The 20,691-nt window shown below is 43.7% G+C and overlaps 1 protein-coding gene across 5 annotated transcripts in view; it reads left to right on the top strand.

Annotated features, from left to right (window-relative positions):
• The window catches only part of med27 (mediator complex subunit 27), a 286,804-nt gene that overhangs the window by 225,033 nt on the left and 41,080 nt on the right, over window positions 1-20,691 (top strand). For all 5 annotated transcript variants that reach the window (XM_068012325.1, XM_068012326.1, XM_068012323.1 and 2 more), the window contains one exon: window positions 12,921-13,028. In XM_068012325.1, the coding sequence (XP_067868426.1) occupies window positions 12,921-13,028 (108 nt within the window). The remainder of the gene's footprint in view (window positions 1-12,920; window positions 13,029-20,691) is intronic.

Here is a 20,691-nt window from a genome sequence, read left to right as displayed (position 1 = left end):
ACCCTCCAAGAACTCTGCATTCCTCCAACTCTGGCCTTCTTGCATCCCCCACTTCCTTCGCCCCACCATTAGCAGCCATGCTTTGTCATTTAGGCCCTAAGCTCTGAAATTGCCTCCCTTAACCTCTTTGCTTCTCCCCTTTTAGGTACTACTGAAAACATACCTCTTTGACCAAGCATTTGGTCACTTCTCCTAATATCTGCTATTTTGACTTGGTGTCAAATTTGGCCTTGGGACATTTTACTAGCTTAAAGGGCATTATATTATGCAAGTTGTTGTGTTGTAGACTAAAGGTGAAAGATTAAAGTGGAAATAGGAGGGAAAGTTAAAGTGATAAGTCGCAAGGAGTTCTTGGTTACAGACAGAATGGAGACATTTGGTATCTAATATGTTTAGTCTCCCTAATGTATAAGAGACCGCATCATGAGCAGCTAATATAATTAAAGCACATTAATTACTCTGTCTGAGAAGCCATGGAGTCAAGGAATTGTTGGATGTAGTAAGGTTAGAATGTTAGGCAGATTTGTGACAAGTATGAAGATTTTTGTATTTTATGTTGCACAGTGTTAAAATAACTGGCATTAAAATGGAATCTGTGTTCCTTTACCAATTATCTGGCCGGTTTATTTTATCTGTAAATCAATTAGAGTACAGAGGTATTGACTTAGGTTCTAGTAATGTGCTTTGTCACGGATTTCACAGGTCCTGGGCAAGCAAAAGATATGTGAATAAAAGCAAAGTACTGCAGATGCTGGAAATCTGAAATAAAAACAAAGTTCTGGAAATGCTCAACAGGTCAGGCAGCATCTGTGGAGAGAGAAGCAGATTTAACGTTCCAGGTGTGTGACCTTTCATCAGGTTAGAAAAGAATTAGGTTTGAAGCAAGTGAAGGGGATTGGGGGGGCAGTAGTGGGGAAGAGAACAAAAGGTGTGATAGGGCAGAGGGCAGGAGATATTCAAAAACAAAACTGTCCTGGGACAAAGGCAAAGAGTGTGTTAATGTATGTGGTGAAAGACAAAACATTAGTCTAGAGAAAGTGTTAATAGTGGAATAATAAGCAGCTCTTTCTGCATGAAAAACAGGCATATGGTTAAAAAATTAAATTAAATTTAAAAACTTTTTAAAAAGGCCAGTCATGTTCTGAAGTTATTGAACTCAATGTTCAGCCCGCAAGGCTGTAGAGTGCTTAATCGAAAGATCATGTGCTGCTCCTTGAGTTTGCGCTGATGTTCACTGGAGCAGGCCAAAGACAGGAATGTTGGCATGGGAGACAAAAATGTGAACATCTGCTTAACAGTCATTTACCACAATGATAGATTCCATTGTGTCCTTGATCTTAGCCCTTGACCTGAAACATATTTTTTTTCCAAAAGTATACTTTATTCACAAAAATTTGCAAAAAATACATAAAACCAATTCAAAACAGTTCGAATATCATGTTTCAGAAAGTACAATAGAGATCGGATTCCATCGATACAGAACATGACGTGCCTCACAGCTCTTGCCATTCCATTTTACATGCAATGTACATTTGCATGACACAGTAAAAACATTTTTGGTGCATACAGCCCGAGGGTTTTTCCAGCCCCTTGGTTCTGAATGGCGGGAGGGCCTTACACAGTGGCGTTTCCCCATTTGAGTCTTTGCGGCGGCTGCCCCAAGCTTTAGTGTGCCCCTCAGCACGTAGTCTAGTGCCTTGGAATATGCTAGTCTGCAACACTCGGTCGTGGACAACTCTTTGCTCTGGAACACCAGCAAGTTTCGGGCAGAGCAAAGAGCGTCTTTCACCGAATTGATGGTCCTCCAGCAACAGCTGATGTTTATCTCTGTGTGCATCCCTGGGAAAAGCCCGTAGACCACAGAGTCCTCTGTTACGGAGCTGCTTGGGATAAACCTCGACATAAACCACTGTGGGCGATGGTATCTACCCCACCACTGCCACCTTGAGGGCAGCGTGCGGAGGCGGTGAGACTCCGGACATGCAGGAAAGATCTGACGGGAAGGGCCCTTCCCACCACCAGCCAAGCTATGTCTTGGTGCTTGTTTGAAAGTTCTGACAATGAGGCATTCTGCCAAATGACTTTGGCAATCTGCTCGGGGAACCATCCGACAGGATCTACCATCTCCTTTTACCGCAGGGCCTTGAGGACATTCCATGCAGTCCATTGCCTGATGGATTTGTGGTCACAGGTGGTTTTCTGCACAGACTTTTCCACGAAGGATAGGTGGTACGGCCTGGTCCAACTCAATGGAGTATTCTGCGGCAATGTGGCCAGACCCATCCTTCCCAACACCAGCGATAGATAGGACCTCAGCACGGAGTGACACTTGGTGTTTGTGTACTGGGGTTCTACGCGCACATATATATATTGGAGACTTAGTTCAATATCTTTAGTTCTGTTTGAAGATCTGAACTCAATAGATTAGATTCACAATTGTCCGCATACACTTTAACATCATAAAATTCTTGAAAAGACTATTTTGTCTTGGAGCGCCATTGCTTATCATACTGTTGAAGAAATATGTTTTAACCCCTTGTGGATTGTTCCTGGCTTTATTTTACTTTTATTATTGTTTATCTGGGTCTTTCTGTGCGCAAATGTAAATAAATCTAAATATTACTTTTAGCCGATACATGTTGGTGTAATGGTCTGGCAGAAGACAAAATGATACATTGTGCAATCCATAATGGAATTATTTCCATTCTCCTTGCCCAACATGATAAGTAATTTTGATAAACACAGAACAAAAGAAATTCTGATATCGTGGATAAGACTTGTGATATGTTCAAATTAATTCTTCTTCATATAATCACCATTTGAGAATCCCAGCTCACTAATTCTTAACCTCATATATTGATCTTATTAATAACTGTAGCTGTTTAATTGCTACTGAGTTTCGTGGGCTTTGCGCTAAGCTTTCTTTTCTAGTTACCTCTGTGAGAAGACTTGCCTCTTTCCCACAATGGAAGATTTTTGCCTCCTTGTCAATAATGTTTTTGAAGAGTTCTTTTGCCCATAGAAAACTTAAATAATCCATGATTTATGTATCTGGCTCGTACTTTTGTCAACAAAACAGCATACCATAAATGGAAAAGTGCAGACCTCGATTTTCTAAATATGGAAATATTTTATAATTGTTATCCTCTTTCCTGCTCTGCTCCCCAACCATAAGAGCCTTGTTATGCTTTTGAGTTTTTAATGCTAGATGTAAGCGAGCTCACACTAAGTACAATACTGAGTATTCCTTTTATTAGACAAATGCAGCGGGCCAGGGGTTGAACAAACCATCACTGTCCCCTGGTTTACTGGATATATCAAATCATACCACGTGATCTCTTCAGTATCATAAATGCAGAAGGATGAGCACTTTATCACACAGTGATAATGGTCTGCTAGACTCATTGTTTGAATAATAAACAGTATGCCAGACCATATTGTGTATTCTCTGCAGTTTGAGAAAGTAGCTAGCAGCACCTAACATTTAAAATGACTGTCAAACTCCATACAAAGATGCTGAAATATATATATTCGAAATGCGACTAAAACTCCCTATGTGTCACACGCCCCATGTCATGTAAAGAATTGCATCTATACTAAGCCTCATCACATCTCTCAGTAATGTCTTAAAGCACCTCACATCAAAATAATTCATTGTAAGTCTGATTGTGGTTATGTAGGCAAACAGTGTTTTGCAGACAAGTTGCACACCAGCAGCACAGGATAAACGACTACCTAGCTTTTCTTGATATTCATAGGGACACATAGGGAGTTTTAGTCACATTTCACATATATTTTTCAGCATCTTTGTACAGAGTTTGATAGTCGTTTTAAATGTTAGATGCTGCTAGCTACTTTCTCAAGCTGCAGAGAATACACGTTCTAGTCTGGTATACTGTTTATTGTTCAAACAATGAGTCTAGCAGTCCATTACCATCTTTTTCTCTCCTTCAGAGTCAGAGTTATACTGCACGGAAACAGGCCCTTCAGCCCATCGTGTCTGTGCCGGCCATGCAGCACCCAACTATTTTAATCCCATATTCCTGCACTTGGCCCATAGCCTTGTATGCCATGGTGGTTCAAGTGCTCATCTAAATACTTTTTAAATGGTGTGAGAGACAATTGTCTCGAGAGACAATGGGTAAGCGCCTAGCGGTGGTCAGTGGTTTGTAGAGCAGCGCCTGGAGTGGCTACAAAGGCCAATTCTAGAGTGACAGATTCTTCCACAGGCACTGCAGATAAAATGGGTTGTCGGGGCTGTTACGCATTTGGCTCTCTCCTTGCGCTTCTGTCTTTTCTCCTGCCAACTGCTAAGTCTCCAACTCGCCACTCTTTAGCCCCGTCTTTATGGCTGTCCGTCAGCTCTGGCAATCACTGGCAACTGACTCCCACAACTTGTGGCCAATATCACAGGACTTCATGTCATGTTTACAGACGTCTTTAAAGCGGAGACATGGATGGCTGGTGGGTCTGATACCAGTGACGAGCTCGCTGTACAATGTGTCCTTGGGGATCCTGCCATCTTCCATGCGGCTCACATGGCCAAGCCATCTCAAGTGCCGCTGGCTTAGTAGGCTATATATGCTGGGGATGTTGGGCATCTCGAGGACCTCTGTGTTGGAGATACGGTCCTGCCACCTGATGCCAAGGATTCTCCAGAGGCAGCGAAGATGGAATGAATTGAGACGTCGCTCTTGGCTGACATACGTTGTCCAGGCCTCACTGCCCTAGAGCAAGGTACTGAGGACATCGGCTTGATACACTCGGACTTCTGTGTTCCGTGTCAGTGTGCCATTTTCCCACACTCTCTTGGCCAGTCTGGACATAGCAGCAGACATCTTTCCCATGCGCTTGTTGATTTCTGCATCGAGAGACAGGTTACTGGTGATAGTTGAGCCTAGGTAGGTGAACTCTTGAACCACTTCCAGAGCGTAGTCGCTGATATTGATGGATGGAGCCTTTCTGACGTCCTGTCCCATGATGTTCGTTTTCTTGAGGCTGATGGTTAGGCCAAATTCATTGCAGGCAGCCGCAATCCTGTCGATGAGTCTCAGTAGATACTCTTCTGTGTGGGATGTTAATGCAGCATCGTCAGCAAAGAGGAGTTCCCTGATGAGGACCTTCCGTACTTTGGTCTTCGCTCTTCGACGGACAGGGTTGATCTACCTGCCACCTGATCTTGTGTGGAGAAAAATTCCTTCTTCTGAAGACTTGAACACATGTGAGAGCAGCAGTGAGAAGATCCCAAATAGTGTAGGTGTGAGAACACAGCCCTGTTTCATGCCACTCAGGATAGGAAAGGGTCTGATGAGGCACCACTATGCTGAATTGTACCTTTCATATTGTCATGGAATGAGATGATGATACTTAGTAGCTTTGGTGGACATCCGATCTAGTAGACTGAAGAGACCACGTCTGCTGACGAGGTCAAAGGCTTTGGTGACATCCAAGAAAGCAATGTGGAGCGGCATCTGTTGTTCGCGGCATCTGTTGTTCGTGGCATTTCTCCTATAGCTGGCGAAGGGAGAACAACATTTCAATGGTGGATCTCTCTGCTTGAAAGCCGCGCTGCGCCTCAGGGTAGACCCACTCAACCAGCTTCTGGAGTCGGTTTAAAACGACTCGAACGAAGATTTTCCCCACTATGCTGAGAAGGGAGGTTCCACGGTAGTTGTTGCAGTTATTGCGGTCACCCTTGTTCTTATAGAAGGTGATGATATTGGCATCGCGCATGTCCTGTGGTACTGCTCCCTCATCCCAGCACAGGCAAAGCAGTTCACAGAGTGCTGAGAGTATAGTAGGTTTGGCACTCTTGATTATTTCAGAGGTAATGCCGTCCTTTCCAGGGGCTTTTCCACTGGCTAGAGAATCAGTGGCATCACTGAGTTCCAATTTTGTTGGCTGTTCGTCCAGCTCATCCATGACTGGCAGAGACTGGGCTGCATTGAGGGTGGTATCAGTGGCAACATTTTCCCTGGAGTTCAGTTCTAGGTAGTGTTCCACCCAGCGGTCCATTTGCTTGCGTTGGTCAGTGATCGTGTCCCCTGATTTAGACTTGAGGGGGGCGATCTTCTTGATGGTTGGCCCAAAAGCTCCCTTAATTCCATCATTCATTCCTCTGATGTTTCCGGTGTCGGAGGTCAGCTGAATACGACTGCATAGGTGTTTCCAGTAGTTATTTGCACAGCGCCTGGCTGTTCTTTGTGCAGTGCTTCTGACTACTTTAAGTGCCACGAATGTTAACTCGCTGGGGGCTTTCTTGTAGTTCAACTGTGCAGTGCACTTGGTGGCTATGACAGGTTCCAGCTCTTCAAAGTGAGATTGAAACCAATCTGCATTCTGCTGCTCATGTTTGCCAAAGGTGGTTATTGCTGAGTCATAGATGGCATCTCTGATGTGGGCCCATTTTGTCTCTGCATCCCCTGCAGGAGTGTTTTGAAGGGCTTTTTTCAAGTGAATTTAGAAACTTATGTAACAGCTGTGGATAAGAAATTCTGTTAGTGTTGATGTGCGGGCGTGATGTAGCTTCTTTGGTTTGAGTCTAACTTTGCTGCACACCAGGGAGTGGTATGTGTCGCAGTCCGCACTGCGGAAGCTGCGTGTAATTTGGATACTGTTTATAGAGGCTCGCCTTGTGATGATGAGGTCCAGCTGGTGCCAATGACGTGATCTTGGGTGTCTCCATGAAACCTGGTGACCGGGTTTAGTATGAACGAACGAGTTGGTGATGCAGAGGTTGTGATAGGTACACAACTCCAGCAGTCTCTGTCCATTTGCATTCATCCTTCCAATGCCATAGCGCCCAATGCAGGAGGGCCATGAGTCATGGTCAGCCCCAACCCTGGCGTTAAAGTCCCCCAGCAGGAACAAATGTTAATATTAGGAATGCTACTAATAATATTATGGAGTTTCTCGTAGAACTGGTCTTTAACTTCAGGTGGGGAACAGAGTGTTGGAGTATAGATGCTGAGTAGGTGTACTGGACCAGAGGAGGTGAGCAGTCGGATGGACAATATGCGTTCCGAGCCATTTGAAGGTGGCTCTATAATGCTGAGCAGAGAGTTTCTGATGGCGAAGTCCACTCCATGCTGTCTTATCACTCTGATAAAGTGCTCATCCTTCTGCATTTATGATGAAGAGATCACGTGGTATGATTCGATACAGCCAGTAAACCAGGGTACAGCGATGAGGGTTCTCTATTCAACCCCTGGACCTGCTGCATTTGTCTAATGAAAGGAATACTCCGTATCGTACGTAGTGTGAGCTCGCTTACATCTAGCTTGATATTCGTTTGAGGAAGGAATATTTGGCAGGACAGAAGAATTCCCTGCTGCTCTTCAAGTAGTACCATGCGATCTTTAAACATCCACTGAAACCATCCGGATAGGCAGACGGTTCAAGATACCATCTAAAATAATGATGCTTTCAACAAGATTATTATCTCAAACACTTAAAGCTTGAACAAAGAAGCTTCTGATCTAGAGACAAAAGTGCAATGAACTGAACCAAGGTGAGACATATCCTTCACTGACTGGTTATACTGGCTAGAAAACTGCGCTTTGCCATTTTATACTCAGCTGCTTGGCACCTTCTCGACAGCCAAACTAAGATCTCTCACTATGTGGAGGATTGCAGAGCATTGCTGACTTTTTAACCACCTCGTGTGTAGTGTATTAGAACCTCCACCTTTCCAAAACCTTTTTAAACTCATCACTTCATTAAAGTGTGCTTGTTATGCAGCTGAGAAGTTTAACTAATGGCATTACTCTGGAATAGATATATAAACCATTGCTTCTCGCTAAATACTGTGCTAAAGCTCTTTCACATTCCAAATAGGTGAACTCTTTGGTGCAGCTTTTGGACGGAAGCCTTTTGTTTGTAAAGTTGAGTTTCCATTCATTGATTAAGCAGATACCTTCCACAGAATGCAGGATGGTCATGTTATTTTATTTTGATCCTTCATTTTAAAAATTATTTCCCATTCTCTTGGTTTCAGTAGCAAGGTTGTCAACTCACTCTATTGGAATAGATTTCACTCATTTTAGAGTTTAAAAATACAGTGGGTTTTGGATTACATCTGAAAAATACAAGTAAGCCAAATCAGAATATTTTCTTCATGATGAGAGACTCAGATCTGTGATGGAATTAGGACATTCACGTGCACAAATTACTAAAAGTAATCGTAAAGATTAATAGAATGTTGGCCTTAATTTCAAGAGAGTTGGAAAACAAAAGTGAGGAAGTGATGCTTCAGTTGTGTGGATCTTTGGTCAGATACCCGCTGGAATACTGCTTTAAGTTTTTTTTTTTGGCACTAAACCTCATTGAAGATATATTGGCCTGGCAGGGGTTGCAACTCATTGTCCAGGATGATACTGGAATTTAAAGTATTAAGTTACGAGGGCAGGTTGCGTAAAGTTGATTTGTATTCCCTTGAGTTTAGAAGGTGAAGGGGTGATCTAATTGAGGTGTTTAAAGTGACAGAAGAATTTGAGAGGATGGATACAGAGAAACTACTTTCAGGGTTATTTTATAGTGAATATTTTAATGAAGAATCTGTTTTGTCAAAATGTTGATTTTTTTTTTTTTTTGGAGGGTGAGTGGGGCAGGGGGTGGGGTTCATGCAGCACATTGTTGCTCCAGAGCACTGAACCAGAGTGATGGGTCACACATTGGCTTCTGTGATTCTATTCCAGTCACATCATCCAAAGGAGGCATGAGAAAGGGCAGCGAGTAAGGAGAAATAGACAGGTGGAGTAATGTACAGTCCAAAAATTCATTCCGATTCTAGCCACTTTGCTTCACCACTGGAATGAGCATTATACTGACTTGTTTTGTTGATATATTATGTAATACAATTTTTAAAATTGTTTAATTTTAAAAAGCTGGCATTCCCACGGCAGTGTGTATCCAATTCAGAGGTAAACGTGACTTTCAAAAATGCAGAAATGCATTATCAATTGACAAAACAAGATGTTGACAAGTCTGACTTTATTTCTGCAGCATTAGTAACTGATTAAACTCATTCCATGACAATATGAAAGGCACAATTCAACATGGTGGCTCCTCATCAGAGCCGTTTCCTATCCTGAGTGGCGTGAAACAGAGCTGTGTTCTCGCACCCACACTTTTTGGGATTTTCTTCTCCCTGCTGCTTTCACATGCGTTCAAGTCCTCTGAAGAAGGAATTTTTCTCCACACAAGATCAGGAGGCAGGTTGTTCAACCTTGTCCGTCGAAGAGCGAAGTCCAAAGTATGGAAAGTCCTCATCAGGGAACTCCTCTTTGCTGACGATGCTGCTTTAACATCTCACACTGAAGAGTGCCTGCAGGGTCTCATCGACAGGTTTGCGGCTGCCTGCAATGAATTTGGCCTAACCATCAGCCTCAAGAAAACGAACATCATGGGGCAGGACGTCAGAAATGCTCCATCCATCAATATTGGCAACCACGCTCTGGAAGTGGTTCAAGAGTTCACCTACCTAGGCTCAATTATCACCAGTAACCTGTCTCTAGATGCAGAAATCAACAAGCGCATGGGAAAGGCTTCCACTGCTATGTCCAGACTGGCCAAGAGAGTGTGGGAAAATGGCGCACTGACACGGAACACAAAAGTCCGAGTGTATCAGGCCTGTGTCCTCAGTACCTTGCTCTATGGCAGCGAGGCCTGGACAACGTATGTCAGCCAAGAGCGACGTCTCAATTCATTCCATCTTCGCTGCCTTCGGAGAATACTTGGCATCAGGTGGCAGGACTATATCTCCAACACAGAAGTCCTTGAAGCGGCCAACACCCCCAGCTTATACACACTACTGAGTCAGCGGCGCTTGAGATGGCTTGGCCATGTGAGCCGCATGGAAGATGGCAGGATCCCCAAAGACACATTGTACAGCGAGCTCGCCACTGGTATCAGACCCACCGGCCGTCCATGTCTTTGCTTTAAAGATGTCTGCAAACGCGACATGAAATCCTGTGACATTGATCACAAGTCGTGGGAGTCAGTTGCCAGCGTTCGCCAGAGCTGGCGGGCAGCCATAAAGACGGGGCTAAAGTGTGGCGAGTCGAAGAGACTTAGTAGTTGGCAGGAAAAAAGACAGAGGCGCAAGGGGAGAGCCAACTGTGTAACAGCCCCAACAAACAAATTTCTCTGCAGCACCTGTGGAAGAGCCTGTCACTCTAGAATTGGCCTTTATAGCCACTCCAGGCGCTGCTTCACAAACCACTGACCACCTCCAGGCGCTTATCCATTGTCTCTCGAGATAAGGAGGCCAAAGAAGAGAGAAGAAGAAAACATGTTGATTAATTGTGAACAGTTGTAAGAATATTGGTTGTGTTAACACGCAGATTCACAGAATTCTGTAATTATTATAGCCTAAGGTTGTGCAACCTGGTATATTGAGTAACTTTCTGAAGAGCTCTTTGGGATTAAAATCTCATTATAGCCTGCAGCCACATTTCACACAACTAATGCATAGAGCTATGTGTAATATAGTACATGTTAGAAGGGTTTGACAGGTTTCTTAAAGTTTTCCCTGCAGTGGATGCAGCTGATTGCTAATCATGCCTTTTTTATATTACAGTAGCACTTCAAATAGAAGCAATTGTACTGTACAATATTTTGGAGCTCCTGATTGTGGAATCTGGAGGCTGATTTCACACTGCGTTGGTAATGCAGACAAATAATTGCACCTGCAGCTCACAGCGCAGTGAGTTCTGAGTTTAGCCATGCCATTCTGGAGAAAGGGCCAAATAGAGGCTGGAGGCTTCCCTAGAGGCAGGAAGAGAAAGGCCAATGATTCAAAAATTTTTCCATTCCTCAGATTCTGAAAACAACCACACACTAGATAAAGCACTATCATTTTTAAAATACGAAAATACAAATTAGCAGCTGGAGTAGGCCATTCAGCCCCTCGAGCCTGCTCTGCCATTCAATAAATGCATGCCTAAACCAGTCGCTCCACATTCTCAAGGAGTCCTGATATCCTTTCACCCCCTTGCTTATCAAGAATCTATATATCGCTGCCTTAAAAATATTCAAAGACTCTGTTTCCACCACCTTTAGAGGAAAAGAGTTCCAAAGACTCCTGACCCTCTGAGAAAAAATTTCTCCTCATCTCTGTCTTAAATGGGCAACCCCTTACTTTTAAACAGTGACCCCTAGTACTAGACTCTCCCACATGAGGAAACAGTCCCTCCGTATCCACCCTGTCAAGACCCCTCGGGATCATATGTTTCAACCAAGTCACCTCTTACTCTTCTAAACTCCAGTTGACATGAGCCTAGCCTGCCCAACCTTTCCTCATAAGACAACCCGCCCATTCCAGGTATTAATCTAGTAATCTTTCTCTGACCTGCTTCCAACGCATTTATATCCTTCCTTAAATAAGGTGTCTGATACTGTACACAGTCTCCAGATGTGGTCTCACCAATGCCCTGTAAAACTGAAGCATAACCTCCCTACTTTTGTATTCAATTCTCCTCGCAAGAAACAATAACATTCTATTAGCCTTCCGAATTACTTGCTGTACCTGCATACTAACCTTATGTGATTCATGTGCGAGGACACCCAGATCCCTCTGCATCCCAGAGCTCTGCAATCTTTCACCATTTGGGTAATATGCTTCTTTTTTATTCTTCCTGCCAAAATGGACAATTTCACATTTTCCCACATGATACTCCATTTTCCAGATCATTGCCCATTCACTTCGCCCATCTATATAGCTTTGTAGCCTCCTTATGCCCTCTTCACAATTTACTTTCCTACCTACATTTGTGCCATCAGCAAATTATCAACCATATCTTCGGTCCCTTCATCCAAGTCATTTTATATAAATCGTAAAAAGTTGAGGCCCCAGTACAGATCCCTGTGGCACACCACTTGTTAAATCTTGCTAACCAGAAAATGACCCATTTATGCCTACACGCTGTTTCCTGTTAGCTAACTAATCTTCTATCCGTGCCAATATGTTACCCCCTACACCATAAGCTTTTATTTTCTGCAATAACTGTTGATGTGGCACCTTATCAAATGCCTCTGGAAATCTAAGTACAGTACATCTACTGGTTCCCCTTTATCCACAGCACATGTTACTTCCTCAAAGAACTCCAATAAATTGGTTAAGCATGATTTCCCTTTCACAAAATCATGTTGACTCTGCCTGATTACCATAAACTTTTCTAGGTGCCCTGCTACAGCGTCTTTAATAATAGTTTCTAGCATTTTTCCTATGACAGATGGCCTGTAGTTTCCTGCTTTCTGTCTCCTTCCCTTTTTGAATAAAGGTATTACATTGGCTATTTTCCAATAATGGAATCTTCTCCAAATCTAGGGAATTTTGGAAAATTAAAACCAACGCATCAACTATCTCACTAGCCACTTCTTTTAAATCCCTAGGTTGAAGTCCATGAGGACTCAGGGACTTGTCAGCCCGCAGCTCCAACAATTTGCTCAATACCACTTCCCTGGTGATTGATTGTAATTTTCTTCAGTTCCTCCCTCCCTTCCATTTCCTGACTTCCAGCTAATTCTGGGATGTTACTTGTCTCCACTTTCGTGAAGACCGCTGAAAAATACATTGACTCATGACTAATCATAAAATAGTTTTTAAGACCTGATGGTGATGACCATCTGTGAGGCATTTAAACTCTTGGGGTGCTTACAGTAACACTGGCGCAAGGTCCTATGCTGTGCAGTGCAATTGCTTTAAGTTCTTTTAAAGGTGTTATCATAAAGCAGACATAATGGCTTAAAATGGACATCTTTGATCATAGTTATATGTACATATTGTACCAGAAAAAGGCAACTTGTAAGTAAGCATCCTAATTTTATTCCCCAGAAAGAGCAGCCACTACTCATGATCCGTCTGGAAAGACTTCATGTCTCCCTAATAATCTGTTCTGTTTCCTAATTCTTTGTTACAGGTCACACTTGGAAAGGTATTAAAGGCAATAGTTGTGATGAGGAGTCTATTTATTGATCGGGCAATCGTTAAGGCATACAATGAAAATGTTTACACAGAAGATGGGAAGGTAGGAATCTTTGAGACATTAACTTGATTTGAGAAATAAATTATTTTCAATATCAGTCATTTATCACCAATTAAGGTGATAATATTTGTATGACTAAATATTATAAAATAGAATTGGGGAAATGGACAGAACCAAAGTAAATTGCTAAATTCTTTGTATTCTAAGATTGAATACAGAAGTGGCACTCTGTTATTAGTGCACTTTTCAGTGTGCTTAAGGAGAAAATATTTAACATATTTTATAGACGTGTTTACTGATACAGTTGTGCTGCTCTCCATTGATGTTTGTACGCTTAGCTACTTTATAAGGAGAAATGTGTTTTAAATCAGACTCTGTTTTGATGGCATTAGATTGGCTCTATGCTTTATATACAGATTAATTGCCCCCATGTCGATGGCTGAGTAAATAATTTTGTCAAATGTCCATGGTGCAATATGTCGGTGCCTATCCCTGGTGGCATATGAGCAACCTATTTCTTCCACTGTATATCCAGCAGATCATGCCCTGGTTATTAGAAGACTCGGTTTTTGAATTTGGCCAGGTCGTTAGCCTCATGGTGAGTACCAGCTGAATGCAATAGGGGTTTGCCATTCCACTGCCAATGGATGCAAGCACCCTGCTGGATGACAAATATTCAGAGGCTGGATCAATGGTCTTTTGCTCACTGAGTTCTTCCTCCATTTTATTTTTTGTTCGTTCCTGTGATGTGGGTGTTGCTGGCTAGGCCAGCATTTATTGCCCTTGAGAAGGTGATAGTGAGCTGCCTTCTCGAACCGTTGCGTCCATGTGGGATAGGTACACCCACAGTGCTGTTAGGGAGTTCCAGAATTTTGACCCAGCGACAGTGAAGGAACAGGCGATGTAGTTCCAAGTCAGGATGGTGTGTGGCTTGGACGGGAACTTACAGGTGGTTGTGTTCCCATGCATATGCTGTCCTTGTCCTTCTAGGTGGTAGGGGTTGCGGGTTTGGAAGGAACTGTTGAAGGAGCCTTAATGCATTGCTGCAGTGCATCGTGTAGATGGTACGCACTGCTGCAACTGTGCATCAGTGGTAGACTGAGTGAATGTTTAAGGTGGTGGATGGGGTGCCAGTCAAGCAGGCTGGTGTGAAACTTCTTGAGTGTTGTTGGAGCTGTACCCATCCAGGCAAGTGGAGAGTATTCCATCACACTCCTGACTTGTGCCTTGTAGATGGTGGGCAGACTTTGGGGAGTCAGGAGGTGAGTTACTCACTGCAGGATTCCTAGCCTCTGACCTGCTCTTGTAGCCATAGTATTTATGTGGTTGGTCCAGTTCAGTTTTTGGGCAATGGTAACCGCCAGGATAGTGGGGGATTCAGTGATAGTAATGCCAGTGAATGTCAAGGGGAGATGGTTAGATTCTCTCTTCTTAGAGACGGTCATTTCCTGGAATTTGTGTGGCGCGAATGTTACTTGCCACTTATCAGCTCAAGTCTGGATATTGTTCAGGTCTTGCTACGTTTCTACATGGACTGCTCCAGTATCTGCGGAGTCGCGAATGGTGCTGAATATTGTGCAATCATCAGCAAACATCCCCACTTCTGACCTTATGATTGAAGGAAGGTAATTGATGAAACAGCTGAAGCTGGTTGGGCCAAGGAAGTATAATTATTACTTTTATTTCTTTTTACCAAATTGTACCACCTCACACTGACATTGAATGCCATCTGACAATTTTTTGACCATCTTGTCAATATCCCCTTGTAGCTTCCTTTGCTCCTCAGAATGATATACCTTCCCTAATATTTTAGTAGCATCTGTAAATTTGGACACCACTCCTTTTTAGCCCTATATCCAAATCATTGATATACAGTGAACAGAAACAGACCCAGAACAAAACTCTGACACTGCAATTTACTTCCAACCATTGAGTAACCTACCCTTAACTCCTACTTCCTGTTTCCTCTCCTGATCAGTTTTTAGTCCAATTTGCTTTATTCTCCTAATTTCATAGCTTTTCATCTTCTCCAGTAGTCACCTGTGTGGTGCTTTGTCAAATGTTATCTGAAAGTCCATGTACATTGCATCCACTGCATTTCTTCCATCCAACATATCTGTCACCTCAAAGGTGGTGTGAGTCCCTGTAATATAGTATTTTAATTTTCTGAAAGCTTTCACATAGTTCATGTGAAAGACTTCCAATTAAACCAGAAGTCTTGACAATCCACTGTTGAACATGGATAGAAAGGGTTTTTTTTTAAAAAGGAAATGGACAGCAGTTATGAAAGCGAGGTTTTTCCAGCATGGGGGAGGTAGTGCTGAGTGGAGTCTCACAGGCATTGGTGTTTGGAATTGTTTTAATTCTACATAAATTGCCTAGATGCTGAAACCAAGTATAGGCTGGTTAATTTGTAGAGGACATTAAATTAAGGAGAGCAGCAGAGACAGGATGTTACAAATTTGTAGAAGAGCTTGGTTCAGTTGTGCAGTTCTACAGACATATGGGGCTGGATTTTCAAAGGCTGTTGGAGGTGTAAACAGTTGCCAATGCGAGTTGAATATCCCGTTCTGAGGTCGGCACTGGGTCCCCCCACCTATAGAACGTGATGCTATTTTCAAAGGGCCGTCATGAGGGAGGAAACAGGTCAAGTGCTCATTAAAGAGGTCATTAACAGGCATGTCAGTGGCAGTGCACAATTTTCAATGGCTGGGAGCAGAGAAGACGCCATTTGGGGAATAGAACAGGGCTGTGAAAATGCTAACAGTGTGGAGGACCATTAGAGCTATGGGAAGGGCTGATTGAAATAAAGCAGAGGCAGGCAATAAAACGCAACTGCATCAGATGTACCTCAGTGTAGCTGTTGCTACACTGAGTGGCAGGAAACCAGTGAGGGAAGTGAGATGATTGGCATCACTGCGGCAGCTGGGTTTGACAGGGGAAGGCCTGGTAAATGTACAAAGTCCAGCTGAGGGAGTTCAGATGGGAACAGGCTACTCTGATATTGGACAGAGCAGCCAGGATGAGCTGCAGTAGATGTAATCTCCTGGACAGCAAGAGGCCAGCAAGGGGAGGAAGGCGCTACTCAAGACATCAGGTGCACAGTCCAAGAGTCAGCTACTTGCAAGTGACAGTGCGCCACTGCCGTAGGAGACTGCACCAATCCAGGCAGAGGGTCTCTGTCCTGTCTATTCTGATTCACAATGACCTGAGGCCTCACAGGCGTCATGGTAGTACCCTACCTTGCAGCCATCAAGGTCTCTGGTACCCTGAATGTTCATGCAACCGGGTTGTTCCAGGGATCAGCTGTGGACCAACATGGCATCTTGCAGTCAGCATCTCATCAGGCCATCAGGGAGTTCACGATTCCTTTTCAGGAGTGCAGGGGACTATGCCCACTTTGACCCAGGCACAGAGGACATTGGGTTCAGCCTCTATCACTAGATTCCTCCAGGTGCAAGGCATTATCGCTTATGCCCATGTGGCAATCAAGGCACCCAGTGACCTGCCAGGGAGATCCATCAACAGAAGGGGCTTCCACTCCCTCTGTGTGCACTTGCTTTCCTGGTAGCTGCCCTGACTCCTTCATCCTCCACCAGTCCAGGCTGCCTCAGTACTTCACTCCATCCCCCAAAGTGCATGGATGGCTCCGAGGGGCAAGGAAAATGCCTTGGAGAAGGCTACTGAACCCTCTATGGGAGCCCCAGATAGAGGCACAGAGGCGAAACAACCAATGCCATTTGCTCAGCAGGCCAAACATTGAGCAGGCTATCGAAGATGCGATTCTGGTGCCTGGATTGGTTGGGTAGAACCCTCCTGCAAGGGTCTTGGTCGTGGCAGTGGTCTGCTGCGCTCTCCATATGAGGACCCCTCACAGAGGTCTGGACCTTGAGGATAGTGAGGCCCTGGAAGAAGACAGCTTGTTGTGGGAGGAGCAGGAAGTAAGCGAGGAGGAGAAAGAGGGGGCAGGAGGGGCTAATACTGAACAGAGAGGTGCCTCTGCTGCACGACGAGGTGGCCACCTCCTGCCACCCTCTGGGAAGAGGACCTCCCTTCTCTCTCTCCGAGCCTCCTGCATTAAATCCAGGAGGGCATCAATGAAGCAAGGGTCTTCCCTGTCCTGTTGCCAGCCTTCCGGGTTCCCTGCGACATTTCGCTTCCCTTTGGTGCTGTGAAAGGCATATCTGTTCCTCAGGTCAGCATCCATAGTGATGGCTGCAATGGAAGTTTACGTGAGCCCCATGCTTGATCTGACCCACTGCCATTTTCAATCCCACTGGCTCTAGGAGGATAGGAAACCCGTCTCCATACCAGTTAAGGACTTATCCATTTGAAAATTGCAATTTGAATCATCATCCCAGAGGAGTCAGGTTTCTGACCCAGTTCCTGATTCCATCTCCATAATGAAAATCCAGCCCATGAAGTTTAGTCTTGACGTGAAGTATTACAGATTGGGAGAAAATTATGCAACATTAGTGCATCATGGATTGAATAAACAAGAACTTCGAAACTTAGAATGAGGTGCATGAGCAGTCATAAACTTGTCACTCTCAATGTCAGTGAAACAATTAAAAAAATCGGTTTGTTTTTGGTCAGCTGCATGTCGGAAACCTTTCATCATACTTAAGAATCTCCAAACCAAATTACCGAGAAATCTTCGCAAGTAGCATTTCCATTTGTGTCTGTCCAAGCACAAAGAATTTGGTCATTGGTTGGCAAGAACTAAGATTTGGAGACCCAGAGAAGTACTTAAGTGTACAGCTGAAGTCTAACTGACTGAAACCATGCAACTTGCCAACATAGTGATGGAAATCTTCCTGCTGCTTGTCCAGCTCAGATCTCCCTACCTGTTAGGACATCTGCTCGCTAGATAATCTGGAACTGAGTGAAGCAGGTTGAGTGCTAGTATTTGCAACCAGCTGTCTATATAGGTTAAAATCAGGGAAAATCTTTGTAAGAGATAAAGGAAGGTAATGTACACTTCCACATCGCTGTCCTCACCCTCAAGAACATGCACCTTGTTCAAGGACAGAGCATCTAGCCTTATCAACCAGTGAAGTATCAAATTTAGGATTTTCTAATAGAATTGGGGAATTCTGGGATTTTCAAACCTTCTCCATGATTTGCATGTATGTTATAAGTGCATTGTTGGAAACTAAGTAAAACACTCCGACTGGAAACACTGGAGTCCTTACCCCTTTTGACACCTGCCCTGCCACCTGACCCCACCCACCCATGTCGCTCAGTCTGCTGAACTCACCTAAAAAGAGTTCGTTAACACCCTTTCTGTACTAATGCTTTGTCTTTCAACACACCATTAACATATCTTTGCTCCATGACCTTCTGGTCAGCTATTCTGTGACCTTGTCTTATCTACACCTTTTTTATCTCTTGCCCCACCCCCACTTTACTTGCTTATAACCTTTTACATTTCTAATATTTGCCAGTTCTGAAGAAGGGTCACTGACCTGAAATGTTAACTCTGCTTCTCTCTCCACAGATGCTGCCAGACATGCTGAGTATTTCCAGCATTTCTTGTTTCTATTTCAGATTTCCAGCATCCACAGTATTTTTCTTTTAATTCACCTAAAAAGAGGATGACAATATTTTGATTCATTTGAGTCTTATATTCCTGATTACTTTTAACTGCAGTCTTATGAACCACATCGGAATGTATCTCGATACCAAAGAGAGTAGAGCAGAGTGCCAATCAATCACTCCACAAAAAGAAAGTTGCCGATTTATCACTCCGACCATTCAATAACTGATACAGACAGTCATGTTTTTCTAACAGTTTCAGTATTTGAGAAGGCTAGTTGAACATATTTTCAATAATTTTGATTATCCCTTATCCATCAAGACACGGTGAACAGGGTCTGGATCAGTGAAATCAGTCAATGTCTTCACAGTTGATTCCCATCCCATAATGAAAAATATGTGTGTGATCAAAGCTGTGATGCTCCTCTTTCCCCACTTGATTTGCCTGCCAACATTCACTTTGTAGCCATGTACATGAAGACCAATCAGAGGCCTTCTAATACATATGCACTTCATTTGTTTTGCAGTTAAACTTTTTTTTTGATTGCATTCCCATCACTGATTCCAAGGTTCACCAGTGTCAGACAAACCTGCCCATAATCCAGTGAAGCATTGGATTTTCAGTTGAACACTATGGAAAGAACCAAAGGTTCCAAAACTAAAACCTCATTTAATGATAGGTTGGTACAGTATTGATATTGTATCATTAAATATCACCAATGTGTTTGGTAAATAATTTGTCCTGGTATATTTACAAAGTATGTCAACAGATGCTTAGAGACAAGTCAAGTTTGACTCCTTGAAAGACTTGGATTAAAGTAGTGTGCCAAATTCCTGATGACTGAATATGAAAACACAGATTTCTTCAGTATCTGTTGATTTTTTTTTTTAGAATATAAATTCTTAGATAGTGACTTACTCCTCCGTGCCCTTGAATTATGCTTTTTTTGTCTTTGTGAATTTCAGTACTGCCAAGCAAGTGTGAGCTGTTGATCACATAATTGTTTGAAGGGTATCCCAGGACTATTTGTTCATTGACATATCAGCTTATTCACTCTGCTTGATGTATTAAATATGACATGTTCTATATCCTTTCATACCAAAGTACATCTCAGCAGTTCAGGTAGTTCAGTGCTTGATTCCTAGCTGCCAGGTCGCAAGTTATGTGATGCACATGGGTACAACTTAGCTATTAAGTTGTATCTTCTCTTGGTTGGGCCAAATAGGTTGACCAATTTGAAAATTAAATATCCCCCCTACTCCTGCCTCCACCACTGCAAGGAGATAAATATGGTTGAGTGGTTCGTCCATATTGCAGGTACTAGTTTCACAGCCTTAGAAACCAGACGATGAATAGCAACTGGTGGGTTTCAATGCTGTTCTATGTGTTTGACACATCATATCTTTACTGTACTTATATTCTACCTTGATTATCCCTTGCCCACCAAGACACAGTCATTTTCTTTGGCCTCCTTGTTTCAAGAAACAATGGGTAAACACCTAGAGGTGTCAGTGGTTTGTGGAACAGCGCCTGGAGTGGCTATTAAGGCCAATTCTAGAGTGACAGACTCTTCCACAGGCGCTGCAGATAAAATTGGTTGTCGGGGCTGTTACACAGTTGGCTCTCTCCTTGAGCTTCTGTCTTTATTCCTGCCAACTGCTAAGTCTCTTCGACTCGCCACTCTTTAGCCCCGCCTTTATTGCTGTCCGTCAGCTCTGGCAATCACTGGCAACTGACTCCCACGACTTGTGGCCAATGTCACAGGACTTCATGTCGCGTTTGCAGATGTCTTTAAAGCGGAGACATGGACGGCTGGTGGGTCTGATACCAGTGACGAGCTCGCTGTCCAATGCGTCCTTGGGGATCCTGCCATCTTCCATGCGGCTCACGTGGCCAAGGCATCTCGAGCACCGCTGACTCAGTAGGGTGTATATGCTGGGGATGTTGGCCATCTCGAGGACGTCTGTGTTGGAGATACGGTCCTGCCACCTGATGCCAAGGATTCTCTGGAGGCAGCGAAGATGGAATGAGTTGAGACGTCGCTCTTGGCTGACATACGTTGTCCAGGCCTCGCTGTCGTAGAGCAAGGTACTGAGGACACAGGCTTGAAACACTCAGACTTTTGTGTTCCGTGTCAGCATGCCATTTTCCCACCCCTCTTGGCCA

This window comes from Heterodontus francisci, chromosome 32 (genome assembly GCF_036365525.1).
Source record: "Heterodontus francisci isolate sHetFra1 chromosome 32, sHetFra1.hap1, whole genome shotgun sequence".
Lineage (NCBI taxonomy): Eukaryota > Metazoa > Chordata > Chondrichthyes > Heterodontiformes > Heterodontidae > Heterodontus > Heterodontus francisci.
Note: the sequence above shows the minus strand (reverse complement) of the source record. Positions and strands in the feature narration are given on the sequence as shown.